The following is a 17,472-nucleotide window of genomic DNA, read 5'->3' as shown; positions in this document are numbered from 1 at the left end:
ACTAGCTGCGTAAGGTTCCTTCCCCCCTTCTCTCTCACTCTCTCTCAGCGCATAAGAGCTGTACCCTAGGGCCAGCTTTGAACAATTTAATGAGTGAATAGAAAAGGCGCCCGTTCAGTTATTTTGCTGCATGGCAAATCGCCACGCCCTTCCGCCCCCGGTGGGGGTCGAGGGAGGGTGGCACTTATGCACGCCCCTCCAAGCTGTGGAAGTTCTCATTTGAAAATGTTCGCTGCGTGAGTAAAAAGGGCCAAGAGGACTACCTCAATACAGAAAATACATAAAAGGGTGGATCCGCTGCTGTGGCAGCAGAAGCAGCACCACTGCGTACCGTTACAAGTGGTGCGGGTGCTGCATATATGGACGCGCGCTCATAAGCAGCTGACAATGGGCGTCCTGGAAAAGGGGAACCTTTTTAGGAAGCATGTAAGACACAGCGAAACTGTAACCAGCTGCAGTGCTTTTTCCCATTCTTCCTATGAGGGCTGCCTTCGGTTGCCGGCTGCGATTCAGACCGAAGTTGCTGCCGATGTGACGCCAGCTCTATCAGTGCTGCTGCCGTGGCGCGCGCTGAGAGCTGTAGACATGACTGCATCTTAAATTAATTCGCTAATTCGTCAAGGGCAGTATAGGCAGCTTCTGGGATGTCCGTCTCGGTGATGATGCGGAAAGCATAGTCTTGCCGTGCGGTTCTATGTTTTAAGTTCCCTGATGGGGAAGCCAACCCCGTCAAGCCCCATGCGTGGTCTGCATGCGGGTGCACCGAAGCCAGCAAACTGGGGAGGCAGAGAAAGTGCGGCTTGCACTGGGGATGGTAGGGGGCCACGTGGAAGAGCATTGGAAACCAGCATGCAGTAAGCGTGTGGAGGTGCTGCTCGTCGTTCAGAAGGGAAAGCGACAAGATAGCCCGCAAAGCTGAATCCCATATTGGAAAAGCGCTGCGACAAAAACGGCGCACAGAGCACATCACAAGCAAGGAATCCATACACGGGTGAAGGACAAACCGCCCAGTTGTATTTTAAAGGCGCTCTCTCGCTGTCTCTCTGCCGCCCTTCCTCTGAAATCTCACGTTCCCAGCTCTTCACGCTTTCACACCACACAAACACCCGCCCCCACTACCCCCTTCTTTGCCAAAAAGAATGATCAGATCTTGAGGAGCGCTCTGAGCGCCGCAGAACCCCCTTTTCCCCCGTATCCCTCTCTTTATACGTAGAAATCTCCCTCGATTAATACCGATATATCTCTCTCGCTTCCACTTTCTCTCTCCATTCAAAAACATAAATATACATATAAACATAGATACATTTATGTATATATATATCTTAAAGTGTCGACTGCTCACAGCTGGATAGCTTCTTTGGTTCCTCCCAAGATACCACCCACGACACCTGGTTGGTACTTGGCGTGCGAGCCGAAGACTCCCTTATGGCACGGCATACTCCAGGGCCCGTCGAGAATTCTTTGCGGTGTCTGCTGCATAAGCAGAGCGCCGCGTTTGACGTGTTTCTCGAGAAAATCGCCATCCAGGAACCCAGACACGCCTGCTGGCGAAGTTGGGTAGTACTCCCTCTTGGGTGGATCTAGCCACATGAAGAAGGCGGACTGGAACGGGTTCGCCAGCGCAACCTCGGCTACCAGCGCGAGTTTGCTGCTTTGCACGATGTAGTACTGCTCATTATAATACGGATGATTCCACCAGCCGACATCCACACGAGGGTCTCGAATAGCCGCAGAAGCGGCTATCCGCACGCTGCTGCTCAGCGAGGCGTATGGCAGCTGATCTAACTCGAGGGGAATTACACAGAAATGCAGCGCAGAAGGGGCACCCTCTGTTTCTGCCGCCAGACGATCTTCCATCTCCTTGATGGAAGAACGCACAAGAGGCATATACCACGCGTCCGTGAAAAAGACGACTGCCTGATCCCGAAAGAGGTCAAGTCCAGTTCTGAATTGACGCATATATTCCTCTGCATTCTTAAAGGGCGCAAGCGCGGGAGGTGGCAGGTGCCACAAGCCGCTCACAATGGTAGTCGACTTGCGATGCTGCGGCATATTTCTCTTCGGACAGAGGCGATGCACAAGCGATACAACAACGGACTGCGGAGACAATGCCCTATCTCTGCGAACCTGTAACCTCCCGGAGCTAGGCAGCTTCTGCTCAAAAACACGAGGTTCCCCAGATGCGATGTCGTTCCAAGAAACGCCTTCTGTTACTGCCCTTTCTTCCGTTACTGCCCTTTCTTCCGTTACTGCCCTTTCTTCCGTTACTGCCCTTTCTTCTGCTCCTATTCCTTCTCCCTGTACACTTTCTCCTGCTACTCCCATGCCCCCTGCTGCTCCTGCTATAGCCACCCTCCCCTCCCTCGGCGTTGCCGCGTCTCCTGCCGTCGACAGATAGAGAACAGGCGCAACCCTCCTCGGAACGGCAACAGGAAACAAGGGGACGAGAGGATTTGAGCCACCGCTAGAGGCCGAGGCTTTCTTCTGCACGCGAAAATCACAGCCTTCCTCATGACCAAACAAGAAGAATTGCTCCCTCTTGAACTCCCTCAAAGACTTCGCCTTCTCCGCGTCGAGCGGGGAAGAAATACTGGCTGCTTCACCCTCTCCCGCCAGCAGGGACCCCCCCAATAAGCCGTCATCTGCGCTTGCATCTTCTGCCTCTCCGTCCTCAGGAGGCAATCCATACAGCGGTCGATAGGGGGCAAAAAAGTACTCCCAAAGAGCCAAAAAGGCTGCAGAGGAAGCAGGAGCGAGCGATCGCATCATATCTCGATTTAGCAAAGCAGCATACGCTGAGAGCACATACACCCCATACACACACCCCCCATGCCACACCCTATGCCCCTCTCCACGGTATTCCCCTCGTCTGTACAGACCAAAAATCCATGCACTCTCAAATATCATCGCATTATTTTCTATTATCCTCATCTTCCTTTCTCAAATATCATCGTATTATTTTCTATTATCCTCATCCTCCTTTTCACACCCTCTCCTTCCTTCACAGACACGCACTTTCTCCCTCCCTCTCTCCTTCCTTCACAGACACGCACTTTCTCCCTCCCTCTCTCCTTCCTTCACAGACACGCACTTTCTCCCTCCCTCTCTCCTTCCTTCACAGACACACACTTTCTCCCTTCCTCCCCTGCGGTCCCTTCTCCCCCCGCGTGTTGGGGTTGCCTTTTCTACCCTGCCAGCATATTTTACCCGTGTCTGTTGTGCGCAACTCGACTCCGCACGCCTTGTCCTTCCGCCAAGTGGAGCCTTTATAGCCCGTATTGTCGCCTGCGGGAAATCGCTCGCCTAGGGGGCCCCCAACAGGCCCTTCTGGGGGCCCCTGGAGCCACGTGACGATGCAAGCCGCCATGAAGATGCAGAGCATCCAGCGTCGGAGAGAGCGCCACATAGCCTTGAGAGACTCCCCCCATGTGAAAAGACGCATGGCGCTCCAAGTTTGCGCGGCGGCTGTCTTTTTTTCGCGGGGAGGCAGTCTGACCACGTTGCTGATGACGCAGTCCTCGCTATCGCTGCTGCTGAGTGCCTGCTGCCAAGGATCTAGCAAGGCTGCTCTGTCTTTCAGGTTGCTCGCAGTGGCTTGGCGGCCTTTTTCCCTTCCCGCTTTCGAGGGAGGAGGGGCGTTCGCCCCTCCTCCGCCTTCCTCCTCCTTGACGCCGCCCCCTTGCGCATGCTGGCTTTCTGAACTGCTGAAAGCAGGAGGCCCCTCTGGAAAGGAGGGGACTAAGGATCCACAGGCGGAAACAGCACCGCCAGAAAGGGTCGAATTTCCCCTGGAACAGAGGCTGGGAAGAGGAACGATCTGCATATCCTGACGGTAGACAGCTGCGCGGGGAGGTGTGGGGCAAGCTGGGCGCTTTTAGAGTGGCACTAGGGGGGCAATAAAACGCGCCAACGGCAGCAGCAGCTACGCCGCGCCAGGGATGAATGAGAGCAGCTGCGTTTCACCCCTTCGCGCGTGCCTCTGGGAGGCACAGAGGCTGCCCTCCCCTGTGCAGCCGACACCGCAAGTGCAATTCGGAGGGGCAGTCACGCGGTCGACGGGCGGTGCGGGGTGGCCACGAGGGGGAGTTGGAGGAATTCGCGAAAAAAAATCCGCAGAAATAGAGCTCAAAGCGGCGTAAACCCAGAACAGTCACGAAGCATGCGCGAAACGCGCAGAAGAAAAGGCAGGGGGGCAGCCGACGATGCCTTTGCCGCGCCGAGGACTGCCCACCTCGCGAGTGGCTACGCTGCGCTGGCGGCGTCAACGAGAGGGGAAGAGCAGAGACAGGAGAGCAAAAAACTGGGGATTAAAACCAAACATATATAATTAACGCAAAGGCAGCAGTCGTACGCGCACAACGACACCGGGGCGGCAAGAATCTTGCACGAGACGACAAGCTCCCTCCTGTGAGGAGCTTGCCGGCCCTTGCCAAATCCCTGCCTACACTGTACGTACTGCAGCGACTGCAGCACCGCAAGCCAGGCTGGCATGGAGTTGAACGCGGCTTCACGGCGCGGTGTTTCTCACAAAGAGGCCGGTAGATGCATGGCTTTGCATGAAACACGTTACGCGTAGAGAGGCGAAAACGTCGGGGTGCAAGAGAGCCAATGCTCGAAAGCGCACCGCTGATGCCATCCACGCAGCTTAATAATGCGCGTGGCTGTCTCTACGCACTGGGCAGTTGGTTGGACGGTGGGGGCCGGTAGCACGGGGGAGGGTTAGGAGGGGTAGAGACCCTTAAGCGTCTGGTATTCAGAGACGGTTCGTGGCTGCGTCTTGATCCTGGATTCTTCAGTGTTGCTGTGCATGCAAGTGTGCACTTAGTTTACGTAGGCGTCTCGTCTGTGTGTGTGTCGATTCTTGAACCTCTTGTGGGGCCACACACACAGACACAGACTCCGCAGGCTCCCTGCCGCACGCTTGTTCTCAGCTCTCCCCAACCCTTCCCCATATCTAAATAATCCCTGGGAACTGCCCAGTGTCTCGGCATCCCTGCAGGCCACCCTCCCTTTCGCGCAACTCCGCAGCACCTCCGTTCCATGCTGTATGGGCGTCTTTTCCTGCGCCGAAATCAAAGAGGCCAAACGTTTGCGTTGTTACAGTTCGTGAGCGCCTCCTCCAGACGCACGGGAAATCACCCGTATAGACAGCAGGCCCCACGACGCACCACTACGTTTTCCTTTCAGGGGAATCCCCTGTGTGTGGCTTCGTGCCCCTCTCCCAAGCCGGCTCCGCGATCTGCAACGACTGGTGAAACGACAAAGGACCCCACTGCCTGCAGCGCAGCAGGGAAAAGCTACGCTTTGGCTGTCACTTCTTTAGTTTACGCATTTACAGCAAAAGTAGGGATGAAGTGACGTCTTGGCTCGACCGTCCGGAGTTGTGTGAATGTTTTGCTGCGGAGTAGAGGTAATTGGCTCAAATCGATACGAATCAATCCTGTGCGCCTGCCTGCACATTCTGGATTGCTGCCTTGCGCGAGCAACAACGTGCATGTTGGGAGGGTTGAGGGGATGCAGCAAGGCCAGTGTGCCTAGCTCTTGAGGCCCTTGCCCTCACGCCAAAGCCTTGAAGGTTAGGACTGCAGGGAAAGGGGACAGAAGTTTCTTGGGGGTTAGAGTCACAGTATGATCCTACACAATCTTGTGCGCTGTATCACGCTGAAAATGCTTCCCTAGCTATGGGCCCCCCACGGCTATATGTTCAAGGGCGGACAGAGGTTTCTTGGGGGTTAGAGTCACAGTATGATCCTACACAATCTTGTGCGCTGTATCACGCTGAAAATGCTTCCCTAGCTATGGGCCCCCCACGGCTATATGTTCGAGGGCGAGGTTTTCCTCGGAGTAGAAGTGACGGAAACTACATAGAAGAAATAATTCCGATAATTCTTGGCGGCGTGGCTTCTGGTGGGCTTCGTGAGCTTTGACCCTATGCATACGGGCGAATACGCGTCTGTCTTGAAGCGTGGGGATGTCTATCCATGAGGGCTTGGGAGAACTGTATGGTTGGGGTGGGATGAAGAAATGCTGCTGCCGGTGCTTTGTGGAATAGCTGGCTTAACAAAGACTCTTAGACACTGAGAAGCATGCTAAAGATTCGCTTCCAGGAGGTCGATAACAACTAAATCCTTCTGGGGGAAGAGGCAGGGTGAAACGGGCCAAGGTGCACCGACACTCTACATGCTGCACTCTTTGTATGGAATTAAGAGTTGGTAGGCAGCTGACGCTTCTTCTGTTTTTTCGTGTACCGTGATGGCTGTCATGTATAGTTAGCTCACTTAGATAAAAAGCAGGCATTTGTGCATCTGCCCACAATGTTCTGTGCAACTTGCTCTGACTGCGGGAGTGCGTCGAGATTGCAGCAGCGCGCACATTGACTGGCCCTCTCTGTTCTTGAGGGAACCCTGCTGTGTTAGAGTAACGAAAGAAGAAAGCTGTCTTGGAAAAAACGATTTGCCGGCAAGTCTGTACTGCATCTAGGGCTAAGCGTCTCCCCATGCAGGACTAAGAGGCAACGTCACAGGAGCACACAAAGCTGACTGTCATCTCTAGATTGCCAGCCCACGCCAACCTCAATTCTAATATGAGCTTAACTGAAGGTTGCCCTTACGGAGCTCGGGCTAGCGGATTCATGAACAAAGCCAAAGTATAGCAAGAAGCCAAAATATTAAAACAACGAGCGGCAGGAGGAAACTAGAGCACAGAAAATTGCGCAGCCTGCAGCTCATGCCATGCGCAGCAATAGCGCCCAGGGTGTGAGTTGCGATATTTCCCAAAACCAATATAAAATTAGCCGGAAATCATTATTTGAGTGCTTCCCTAAACAACTCCCTACTTTGCGTCTCCACACCCTTTATATATCCGCTGTGAGGGGAGAGAGCCAGCTAGGATGCGCGCAGTTACACCCTATAAGCAGTCTTACTCCTGACAGTTAATTGCACGTAGCATCTAGCGCACACGTACGCAGCAGTGCTTCTCTTATTTCTGAGCTCACTCTACTGTGCAAGAACAACCTCTGCGAACGGACAAACCAGTTGGGTGTTTTTGCTACTTCGTAGTTCAATATAACTAGTGTAGTTGGTAGTGCATTAGCGCTGGCAGTGTGTTTTGACCGCTGCATCCCCCTTTCCTTCGGAGTGGAATCCTAAGCTCTGGTGATATCACGAATAAACGTTGGACTTCTTTGAGGGAGTCTGGAGATAACATTTTAAAAGCTTTAGGTAGCGGGGATAGGTCTGAAGGTCCCCTGGTTTATGCCCCTGAAGGGGCTGGTAGAAGCGTGTCCCTTCGTCGCTTCGTTGAGAGAAAAAGATGCTTCTGAGAGGACAGACCGCGTATCTGCAGAAACGCTATTCAATAAAATAGATCTCGGAGTGAAACGCTTTCGTTATGTCCAGAAGGTCAATGGTTTCTCTGGGCATTGGGTACATACCATGGCATCCAGCTGGTAGTTCGTATCGTCCCTTTTCATTTTCAATGTGGATGTTAAGCTTTGGTGAGGCTCTTTACACATATCTTGAATAAAAAGCAATCTTGTTTACGAAATGATCTCGCATTCGTAAGAAAAATTGGACTGCGTTTGGATTAATAGCATGCATCATTAAAGTCTATCTCATGCAGGGGTGGCTTTTTGTCGTTCAGTCCCACTGCTAGAAAGGGCTGATGCTGCAGGTTGCATGTCTTCTTTATGGAGCTTCAGGGTTCAGGAATTGGCATTTCGCCTTCTTTTGGTGAAATTTCTCCGGGGTGGCACCTCTGGATTCAATTAGAACATTTGTTCCTGGCTTTTTTCCAGTCTTAGCCTGCAGCCCCTCCCCACCGTTTCTGCCTGTTCCTCCTTTCACTCACGATTGGCGAAGATGAAGGCTGACAAGTCTCTCCAGCAACCCGTGAGCCATATTTAAAATAAATTATAGGGTGGGATTCAGGGCGCTAGGAGCTGATCAAAAGGAGCAGCAGAACAATTCTCGTGCGGCGGCTCTTCCCGGTGCTCTGCGGGGAAGCCTGTGTTGCATGTATCGGTGAATGTTGGAAGTTTGTTTATGCTTTTCCTCATTCTGTTTCTTCTTTGGGGGCTCGTTTTTGGAATTGATATTTCTAGGTTGATCGCGTCCCTTGTACGTACTTCTGCATGGGCGCCAGGCGTGGTGTGGGGTGATTCAGCTTTTCACTGTCAGTAATTGTACCAAGAGTTCATTTGTGTGGGGTTTTCGGCTGTGGGAAGGCATAAGGCGTCGTAGAGGCAGTCTGTGGCCAGCGAGAGCCTGGGCGTGTATGTCGGTTGTTCATGCACCTGCTCGAGCCATGCGTAGTGCTTTGAATCTTGTGGGGGTATGCTGGTTTCCATGCTGGCTGCCGGTGTATGTTTGTTTCCGAGTTCTTTAAGGTGACACCATGTATGTGCTGCTGTGTCTACCGAATTATATCCTCCCATTTGCTTTCTCAAGTCGTATTCCGTCATAAGGCGTCGTGTGCTTTGTGCCGCCTTTTCGTCTTCTCGCTTCGTTCGTTTTAAGACCTTTTTCTCTGTGGAGGGTCCTGTTGTTTTGCATGCAGATCAAGCAGTACCAGGTTGTGGGCCGCCTCATCCCAACCGAGGCACACCCGGCCCCCCCAGTGCTGCGTATGCGTCTATTCGCCACCAACAAGGTCCTTGCGGAGTCGCGTTTCTGGTATTTGCTGCGCAAGCTACGCAAGATCAAGAAGGCTCATGGAGAGATCTTGGAGATCACGGAGATCAAGGAGAAACGCCCCACCTACGTGAAGAACTTCGGAATCTGGCTGCGCTATGACAGCAGAACCGGAGTGCACAACATGTACAAGGAAATCAGGGATCTGACGCAGAACGGTGCAATTTCGCAACTTCTAGCCGAAATGTCTGGCAGGCACAGGGCGCTGGCGAGCAGCATTCAGGTGAGGGGGGGCTTGAACGAGGGTCTAGCTGTGCTGCCTGCTCGTATTCATGAAAAATATCGAAGGAAATCAGCGTTTGTACGAAGTGTGTAACTTGTTTTAAACAGCGTATTTTTGGGTAAAGTAACTCTTTTTAATACTTTAATGTACATTACCTCCTTGCAATCAATTCTTTTTTGTGTCGGAATTTCATGGCATGTCGATAATGGTTGTGCCAGCGGGTTGGATGACGGCGTGTAGTGCCCCTTACGCAAGGCCGCTCGTGAATTGCCGGGTGTGTGGTTCTTTAAAGCCCCATGTGTGTCATTGTACATAGCTTTTATCATGATTTTCGGTCAGCTGCGCTGCCCTTGGTGTACATGCATGCCTGGCCGTTTTTGAGCTGCACGGTTTTCCTCCTTTCCTCAGACGCCTCTCGCGCGCAGTCTTCTTCTCTGTGGTCCTTTCTTTTTTAAAAAAGTACACATTCCTCTGCATGGCGTCTCGTCTGGTTCCTTCTTGCTGTCTGCCTCTCCCCGTGCAGATCATCAGGATCGTGCAGCTCAAGGGTAAAGATTGCCGCAGGCCCCACGTGCAGCAGATGCTGAACTCGAAGCTCAGGATGCCCGCTATTAGGAGGATCATGACAGTGCCTAAGAACAAGAGGTCAACCTTCTGCGCCAGCCGGCCGAGACTCTTCCTCCGCTAATCTGACCAGCAGCCGACGTGTATACGCAAGCGAGCTTTACGGCCATACAGCGTATTCCTGTGCAGAGTAGTCGAGGGGCTTTTGCACTGTTGAGGCGTGCGGTTTCTACCGGCGCGCACTGCCTCTCCAGCTGTGGAACGACAAGGGCACGAGGCGCCGCACGGTTTGCGGCTTCTGGCTTGCAGACTGCCGCTCTAACTGCGTAGAACTCCACAAAGAGCCATGCCGCTCGTTACGTGTATACGTGTGATGAACGCATTCTCGTCCTGGGCCCTCTAGGGTTCGTTTCTTGTAGCTTCTTGCGCAGAATATCGAAGCGTTAGTGCTGATGCTAGGGGCTCAGAGGAAAGCCTATCTTTGTCTAGAATAGCGTGCTAAAGGATTATTCACTCTTTTCTCCCCCCTGTCATGTAGAAAAACCCTAACGGCTGAAGCATGCGGTGAAGGGTGTTGTCTCTAAGAAAGTCTTTGCTCGAGACAGCCTACAAGCGTGGTAGAAGATTACTACGTCTTGCTCCGCGGGGGGGAGAACCCTCTCCCCTCGCTGACGTACCCACCCTCTCCAGCAGGCTTCTGGCGGCATGAGGAAACTGGCCCAGCCCCTCGGCTGCGCATTGCTGCCCCCCAGGCGTTCCCCATAGACACTCGTGGCGAGTCACGCGTGGCGCCTACCGCTCTCAGAAGTGCCCTTTAAAGGCCCTTAAAGCGTTGTCGGCAGCTGCCCCCCTTCCTTTCCTGCGAGCATGCATGCGCGTGCCAGCGAGCCCGAGGCGTTTCGAATTCTTGGCGTCACGCAGCGCCCGTGCAGCAGGACGGGGTCAGATGTTCAGACGTAGGATGCTCGCTGGACTGGCTGGTGCGCGCCTTTGCGGGGTGACCTTCTGGGTATGTGTATGTGTGTGTGTGGTGAGTTTACTGTTTGAGTGGTCGCTGGCAAGGGGATTGTTGCTTTGGGGTTTAATAAAAAGGTAGCACGCTTTTTGTGCGCCATTCGAGGCCGCCTTGCGGCGAGGTCAGTGTCTGAATTGGCATCTTGCTTAGGAAGGATCAGTGCGCGCGAGCGCCCTGCCGTGGTGCTTCCGCTAGGATTCGCGGCTCCTTCGCTTCCCCGGCGCAGCGAAATGGGAGTTTACGCGGCCAAAAGCTCATAGCCGACGAAAGCCACCACTTTAGTCGAGTTTTTGCGCTGTGAGCCCCCGCACGTGAGGGCGGAAGCTCTCCAGCCGGCTGCTTGTTGTCGCCTTGCGGTCACCTGGCAGCAGCGCCTGGGGGGTTCCCGGCAGCGGAATACCGAGTAACGCGTCCCGAGGTGGCTTAAAAAAGCGTTCTAAACCTGAATTTGATGTCATTTTCAGCACGTAATCTGCTGAGATGCAGCAATAATGCCCCCGAGGGCCCCTCCACTGGCCCCCTCCGCCTCTCTCAAGGTGGGTGACCAGAAGGGCAGTGGCGGTGGTAGTGGCGCCTTCGGCCTTCTGCGCGCTTCTTGCGTTTTTAATGGTTAATCTTCAAAGTCGCATGTTTCAGCGTTATTATAGGTGTGCTTTCTTGGTGTCCTCGAGGGCCTCTGCCTCGCCGCGACTCGCAGACAGCAGCGACTCGCGCGGTTGGCTGAGCAGTGCAGAGCTGCCGCGGTGCAGAAACACCCGAGATCCTGGCGGTCCGCGCCTCGTCTTCTGTATTTCCGCGGATTCCTGAGCTTCTAAAGCGTTTGTTGCTCCATTGAATGTCGTCATTGCCCCGCCTCAAGGGCCCCTCCGTCCCCCTCGCGCCGCGCTTTCCCCGCCCCCTCGCGCGCACGAACTGACCAGTGGTCTTCTTGCCGGCATGCGGCATGCGGCGAGCCGCCTGGATGTGGGAGCTGCTCAGTCTTAAGCGGAGGTTCTCTCGCAACGGCCTTTCGGCGGAAGCGGAAGCGAAAGCTCCGGCGGAGGACGGCTCTTTGCTCATGCTGCGACCACGCATACACCCGGCGGGGTCTACGCCGCAGGGGCCCTTGCTGCCACCGCCTCGCATGCACGACGGGGCTGTCTTGCGGCTTTTTCCGCGCGGAGATCTCGAAGCGGGAGGGGGGGGGGGGCCCCTTTCCGCGCCAAGCGCTGAGAGCGACGCTCCCGCCGGGAAGCCGGTCATGGACGGCACGGAGAACTCCGTCGGAGGGGGGGCGGAAATTGCACCTGCGGAGCCTCTGCGTGGCGGCTTGCCTTCGCATTCGTCCTCCAAGACGATTGAGGGAGGACGACCAGCACAGCCGACACTCAGCATGGAAGAAAGCAGCGCTGGACGCTTCGGACGATCCGCCTTGGAAACCCTTCCCTCCAGAGGCGGGAAGGGTCTGCAAACCAACAAGGAGCGTTTCCACATGCTTCCTAGCTGGGGGTCGAGGGCGTGGAATAGCAGTCGAGGCATCTCCACTTCGATCAGAGAATCCACGTCAAGCCTGTCTTTCACGCGGCGCCAAGGCACGCCGAGCAAAAGAAGAAGCAGCAGCAGCAGTCTGCCCTTTTCGCAGTCTCGCGAGAGCTGGTAAGCCGACATTCTTTGCCACGGCAGACAGAGGAGGAGAAGGAGAAGGAGAAGAAGGAGAAGGAGAAGAGGCCTCCTCAAAGAGGAGGCCTCTTGTCGTGGATATTTTGCGCTTGGTTGCAAATCATGCAGCAGCGAGAGGAGGCAGGAAAGCCTCCTCCTGCCTCCTTTCTCCTCCCTCCCGCAGGCTTCCTTAAATGCGTTTCCTCATAGACCTTCGCATGGCTAGCTGGCGTATATCTTCCCGAAAGGGGGGCTTCTGCAAGCTGGCCGCTGCATGCAATAGCAGCCGCAACAGGGCAGAATACGAAGAGCAACATAGCAGCAACGGCACCGCTAAAAAAAAGAAGGAAAAGCCTCACCTTTCGGCTGCGCTTGTCTGCTTTCGCAGGCTGACGCGCGGGAAAAATTGGCTCTTTTCCCTCTTTTGCTTCACGGGGAGATTAGGCATGAAGGTGGACCCTTTCACGCTTCGTTTTCTAGACAAAGATATCGAAAAAGACTGGATGGAAATGGTACCTTTCATATATATATACATATATACATATGTATATATACACAAACACACACATGTATATGTATATATGGAGAGACCGCTCTCTATACAGAAACACACACACACACACACATATACACACCCGCACAGCTCTTTCTCTCTCTCTTTTCTCTCTCTGTCTTTATCTCTCTTCTCTCTCTCTCTTTATATGTGGATATACGTGTACAGACAGCCAAACGTCCTGCGTCCTCATGCGTAGCGGTCTTTTTGTTCGTGAATTTCCGCTCTTCGTTTTTGAGCCTTAGCCTTGCCCCCTTTTTCGAAGCCTTGTCTGCAAGTGTGGAGAGGCTTACTCCTTCGCGTTGCAGCTGTGTGTGGGGACGGCACAAGCGGTTTGGGGCTTGCGCCTCATCGCTGTGTGTGCAGGAGCACTACGCATGCGGCTCTGTGTTCTTTGCTGCCCTTTTTCTACGCAGCGAGCTCAAGATGCGGCGCGGTGTTATTGGTGGCTAGGTGCCATCATCCTTGTTCAGCTCATTTGTGAGGTTGTTCCTCTCGAGCCGAGGGCAGGAGCGGACTGCTTCAAGGCTTTCTAGAAGTTGAAGCGCACATGGCATAGCTGTCTTCTCTCTTTTTTTATCTTCGGTAGCGTGTTTCTCTGTTGGGCCCTGCCCAGTGCACTTGCTTGCTTGGCGTATTGCGAATCTTGAATTTTTCTGTTTGCGTTTTTCGCAGTTGATTTGATAGATCGGACAGTCGGAGGCGTTCCACTGGATACGCGGGATGGTCAAATGGTGCTGCTTCCTATTTGGCTTACGATACCTCTTCCAGTCTTGTTGTTCGCTCTGTGCTTTATTCGATGGGGAAGAAGGCACTCCAACACCTGCCTCACCGTCATTTTCTTCCTTTACAGCCCTCTTTTCCTCCTCTACTCAACACGTCCGTGGGTACACTTGGGAAATTTGCTTCTCCATTCGGGGGCAACAACAGAAATTCGGGAGGGGGGGGAAGAAGGGGAGGAAGGCAAGAAGGGGAGGGAGGCAAGAAGGGGAGATATACCATGCGCTGTGTCGATCCTGCGCATCCGCTGTCCTCCTTAGTGCTTCTTCTGTGTGCTGAGTGCCTCTCCTGATCCTGTACGTGTGTCTGCGGATCTCTCTCTCTGTGTGCATGTATGTATGTGTGTGTATGTATATGTGTGTGTATGTATATGTGTGTATATGTATGTGTGTGTATATGTAGGTGTGTGTACATGTATGTGTGTATATGTGTGTGTATATATGTATGTGTGTATGTAGGTGTGTGTATATGAGTGTGTATATGTATGTGTGTATATGTGTGTGTATATGAGTGTGTGTATATATGTGTGTGCATGTATGTGTGTGCATGTATGTGTGTCTATATGTATGTGTGTGTATATGTAGGTGTGTGCATGTATGTGTGTCTATATGTATGTGTGTGTCTGTCTCTTTAAAGAAATCCTTGCTCATGTCCCTTTGGCTTTGCCATACACAACAGCTGCTTTTCCCTCTTTTTTGCGTGCTCCTTCCTGCACGCCGCGTGATAATCTTTCTCTCTATCTCTCTCTTTCTCTCTCTTTCTCTCTCTTTCTCTCTTTCTCTCTATCTTTCTTTCTCTCTCTTTCTCTCTCTCCCCCTCTCTCTCTGTCTGCCCGCTGCCGCATGCATATTGCATACATACATGCATAGTGCATACACACAGGCATGCGATGGACGCCGTTGTGTTGCTGCTGCTTCTCTCTCTCACTCTCTCTCTCTGTCTGTTGTTTTGGTTGCATGCATCAGGAAGCCGCACGCGCCAGATATCGGAGTTTCTGCTTGGACACTCACTGGCCTTTGATTTTACCCTATTTGCAAGAAGAGATTCGATCATATCAGCCTCACAGCCGCTTCTTCTTGTTATTGCAGCCTATGCGGTTGCAGTTCCCTACCTCTCAGTGCTCGTCTTCTGCCTTTGGATTGCCACGTGGTGGACGGCTATCGCTTTCTTGCTTCCACCCAGCAAGCGCCAGCGTGAGGCACAGACTTTTTCAGCAAATATCCTTAGCAGGCAGGCTTCTTCCTCATTTCTTACACTCCTCAACAATGCGACATATATATATATATATGCCCGCAAAAGAGGGGTGGCATGAGGGTCTTCCCCATGATTTCCTCACAGCAGCATTGGCTGCATGAAGCGTTCTGACTCGCCTTCCAGAGGCAGCGATGCGCACACACAGACGCATACAAAGTTACGGAAACACATATATGTATATATGTATATGCACATATATATGTATATATACATTTTTTCCGCGCATAGAACACACATACACACCTATCTATACATACATATACATGCACGCATGCACACCTATATATATATATATATATATATATACTTTTTTTTCGGCGCACAGAACACACATACACACCTATCTATACATACATATACATGCACGCATGCACACCTATATATATATATATATATTTTTCGGCGCACAGAACACACATACACACCTATATATGTATATATACACATACATGCACACACACCTGCACACCTTTATATGCATATACATATACATGCACACACACACACACACCTATATATGTGTATACATGCACACATACATACACAGAGAGAGAAAGAGATACAGAAGAAAAAATAAGCATGCAACAATTTGGTAGAAATTTGTGCAGCTGCGGCGGCTACATGAGGAGAAAGAAAGGCAGCAGTCCTTTCAAGAAGGTGCAGCAGAGTGTGTGGACTTCCTCTGTGTGCTGCAGCGGGGGCAGTCAACTGCTTTTTCCTTTGTTTGTCGGTGTTGACGTTCTTGCTGGTTGCATGCCTTACAATCCGCAGTGCACATATCTCTTCTCGCCATCGCTTTTCCATGATGCGGCAGGTGGGTGTACAGCCGCTTATGCCGGCAAGTTTTCTGCATTCGTGTCTGTTATTCAAGTGTCACGTGGCACTGCTATGCGTTGATCGAGATCTCTAGCGCATTGGATTTTTGTATGTGCCCTCGCTTTCTCTTTTTGTCCCCCCCTCCTTTCTTTCTTCCTCCCTGCATGCATGCAAATGTTACCCCTTGTGCTGGCCGCCTTCCACTGTCTGCAGACAGTCTGCCGTGATTTTGCAGTCGTCGCTGCCTTCTCCGTTCCTCTCTCTGTGCCTCTCTCTGTGCCTCTCTGCGTGTGCCCTCCCTGCCTCTTGTTTTCGTGGTCTGTCTGTCGTCTCTTTGAACTTTGTTGAACGTCTTGCCCCCCGAGTCTTTTTCGCTCAGGCAGATAAAGACATGGCAGGCATAAGGAAGCAAGCGGCAGCTTTGGTAGAACATTCGCCGTTGGGGGAACTCTTCCACTGCATTGCAACGGCTGAGGTGTGTGTGTCTCTCCGTAGAAACACAGCCGTCAGCATATGCTGCTGATATTACTCTTGCTGCTGCTGCTGTTAATATTACTGTTGTTGCTGCTGCTGCTGATATTACTTTTGCTGATATTACTACTGCTGCTGTTGATATTACTACTGCTGCTGCTGATATTACTACTGCTGCTGTTGATATTACTATTGCTGCTGCTGATATTACTACTGCTGCTGCTGAAAGAAACCGTTGAAAGAAAGTGCTACCGACACTGCTGCTGGTTTTTTTACACTGCCGAAAGAAACTGCTGCTGCTGAAAGAAAATACTGCCGCGAATTTCCGCGGATGTCAGCCGTGATCGCACAAGTGTAGGGATTAGGAGCAAGGGGTATATTTAGCCGTCCGTCTCTCTTCCCTGCCTAAGCTCTACCAGCCTGCTTTTCTTCTAATGCGCATCTGGCCTCACTTTCCTTTAAGGCACATGCCCCCATCCCCTCTAAACCCCCCATCGCCCTGTCTGTTTGGCTGCTCGCGTTTCGTCGCACTCGGGGAGAGAGACAGCCTGCCGCACACGTTTATGAACTATATGGCATTTGAACCTCCGAAACGCTGCGCTTCTCTCTCTGCCTCGTGTCTTCACATCTACCCCTCTATCTACAGCTAATTCTTGTATATATACATATATATATACAAGAATTTGGAGACATATACAAATATGTATATACATATATGTATTCCTGGCCTTTCTCCCCTACCCCGCCTACTTCTCCTACCGCTGCTGCACTCTGCGGGGATTGTCTTAGGCTTCCTTGCGTGAAGTAAAGCTGGCTTTTCCAAAGGATATCACGCACCTTGAAGGCACCATTTCGCAGGTGCTGGTTGCGCTGGTTCAAGCGCAGCTATGCCTCTCGCACCTGGACGATCAGAGGCCTGTAGATCCCCTAAGCGGATCTGCGCATGCGTGGGCTGTCTATACACAAATGCCGAGAGGTCCTAGTAAGCTTCCGGCAACGCATGCAACAGCCGAAGACTCCGCGAGCGCGAAAAAAGGCGAGCATCTCACAGACACCGCCCGGCGGTTAGGAGGGGAGTCAGCGGGCATTGGAAAGGGGGGAAGAGACAGCACTCAGAAGAAAGATAGAGACGCTGAAAAGAAGACGGCACGAAGCGGCAATTACCTAGATTCCGAATCCGGAGTTTGTTGTTTTAACCGCCTCCCGCCTTTTTTGCCTACTTGCTTCATAAAAACCATGCCTAGTCGCCATGCGCAAGGCCATGTGCACTTTCTCTGGGTATATGCAAGTGAATATGTATGTGTATATGTGTGTTTGTACGTGTATGTGTGAATATATGTGTAAATTAATGTGTAGACATATGTGTAAATGTATGTATGTTATGTGGAAATGCATGCATATTTTGTGGAAATGCATGTGTATTATGTGGAAATGTATGTGTATTAAGTGGAAATGTATGTGTATTATG

The 17,472-nt window shown here is 52.2% G+C and overlaps 3 protein-coding genes across 3 annotated transcripts; 2 read left to right on the top strand and 1 right to left on the bottom strand.

Moving 5' to 3' along the window:
• Positions 1-601: 601 nt before the first annotated feature.
• Positions 602-3,823, bottom strand: LOC34617432. Its single transcript, XM_026335003.1, has 3 exons — positions 3,150-3,823; positions 1,343-2,869; positions 602-938 (listed from the first exon to the last, which is right to left on the bottom strand). Exons 1-3 carry the CDS (start codon positions 3,821-3,823, stop codon positions 602-604), a joined length of 2,538 nt encoding a protein of 845 aa, XP_026190788.1.
• Positions 3,824-7,859: 4,036 nt separating this feature from the next.
• On the top strand, positions 7,860-9,601 carry LOC34621985 (60S ribosomal protein L18a-2). Its single transcript, XM_022735168.1, has 3 exons — positions 7,860-7,889; positions 8,557-8,913; positions 9,437-9,601. Exons 1-3 carry the CDS (start codon positions 7,860-7,862, stop codon positions 9,599-9,601), a joined length of 552 nt encoding a protein of 183 aa, XP_022590753.1.
• A 1,382-nt stretch (positions 9,602-10,983) lies between these two features.
• On the top strand, positions 10,984-17,296 carry LOC34621987. The gene is given in 9 exon segments (XM_026335002.1): positions 10,984-11,071; positions 11,524-11,862; positions 11,924-12,127; positions 12,341-12,642; positions 13,100-13,163; positions 14,429-14,697; positions 15,913-16,008; positions 16,794-17,186; positions 17,249-17,296. Coding segments are annotated over 9 exon segments (1,803 nt in total).
• Positions 17,297-17,472: the final 176 nt, after the last annotated feature.

This window comes from Cyclospora cayetanensis, unplaced genomic scaffold (genome assembly GCF_002999335.1).
Source record: "Cyclospora cayetanensis isolate NF1_C8 unplaced genomic scaffold, CcayRef3 CcayRef3_contig_56, whole genome shotgun sequence".
Taxonomy (NCBI): Eukaryota; Apicomplexa; class Conoidasida; order Eucoccidiorida; family Eimeriidae; genus Cyclospora; species Cyclospora cayetanensis.
This window is presented reverse-complemented; position numbering and strand designations above follow the sequence as displayed.

Excerpts from the sequence above, each read along its gene's own strand:
- LOC34617432 (XM_026335003.1), bottom strand. The coding sequence starts at position 3,823 with ATGCAGATCGTTCCTCTTCCCAGCCTCTGTTCCAGGGGAAATTCGACC. Across the intron at positions 2,870-3,149 it reads ACGCGGGGGGAGAAGGGACC|ACGAGGGGAATACCGTGGAG; the intron begins GCAGGGGAGGAA and ends TGGTCTGTACAG. Across the intron at positions 939-1,342 it reads ACCAAAGAAGCTATCCAGCT|CGCTTTTCCAATATGGGATT; the intron begins GTGAGCAGTCGA and ends TTTTTGTCGCAG.
- LOC34621985 (XM_022735168.1), top strand. The coding sequence starts at position 7,860 with ATGAAGGCTGACAAGTCTCTCCAGCAACCC. Across the intron at positions 7,890-8,556 it reads ACAAGTCTCTCCAGCAACCC|ATCAAGCAGTACCAGGTTGT; the intron begins GTGAGCCATATT and ends TTTTGCATGCAG. Across the intron at positions 8,914-9,436 it reads CGCTGGCGAGCAGCATTCAG|ATCATCAGGATCGTGCAGCT; the intron begins GTGAGGGGGGGC and ends CTCCCCGTGCAG.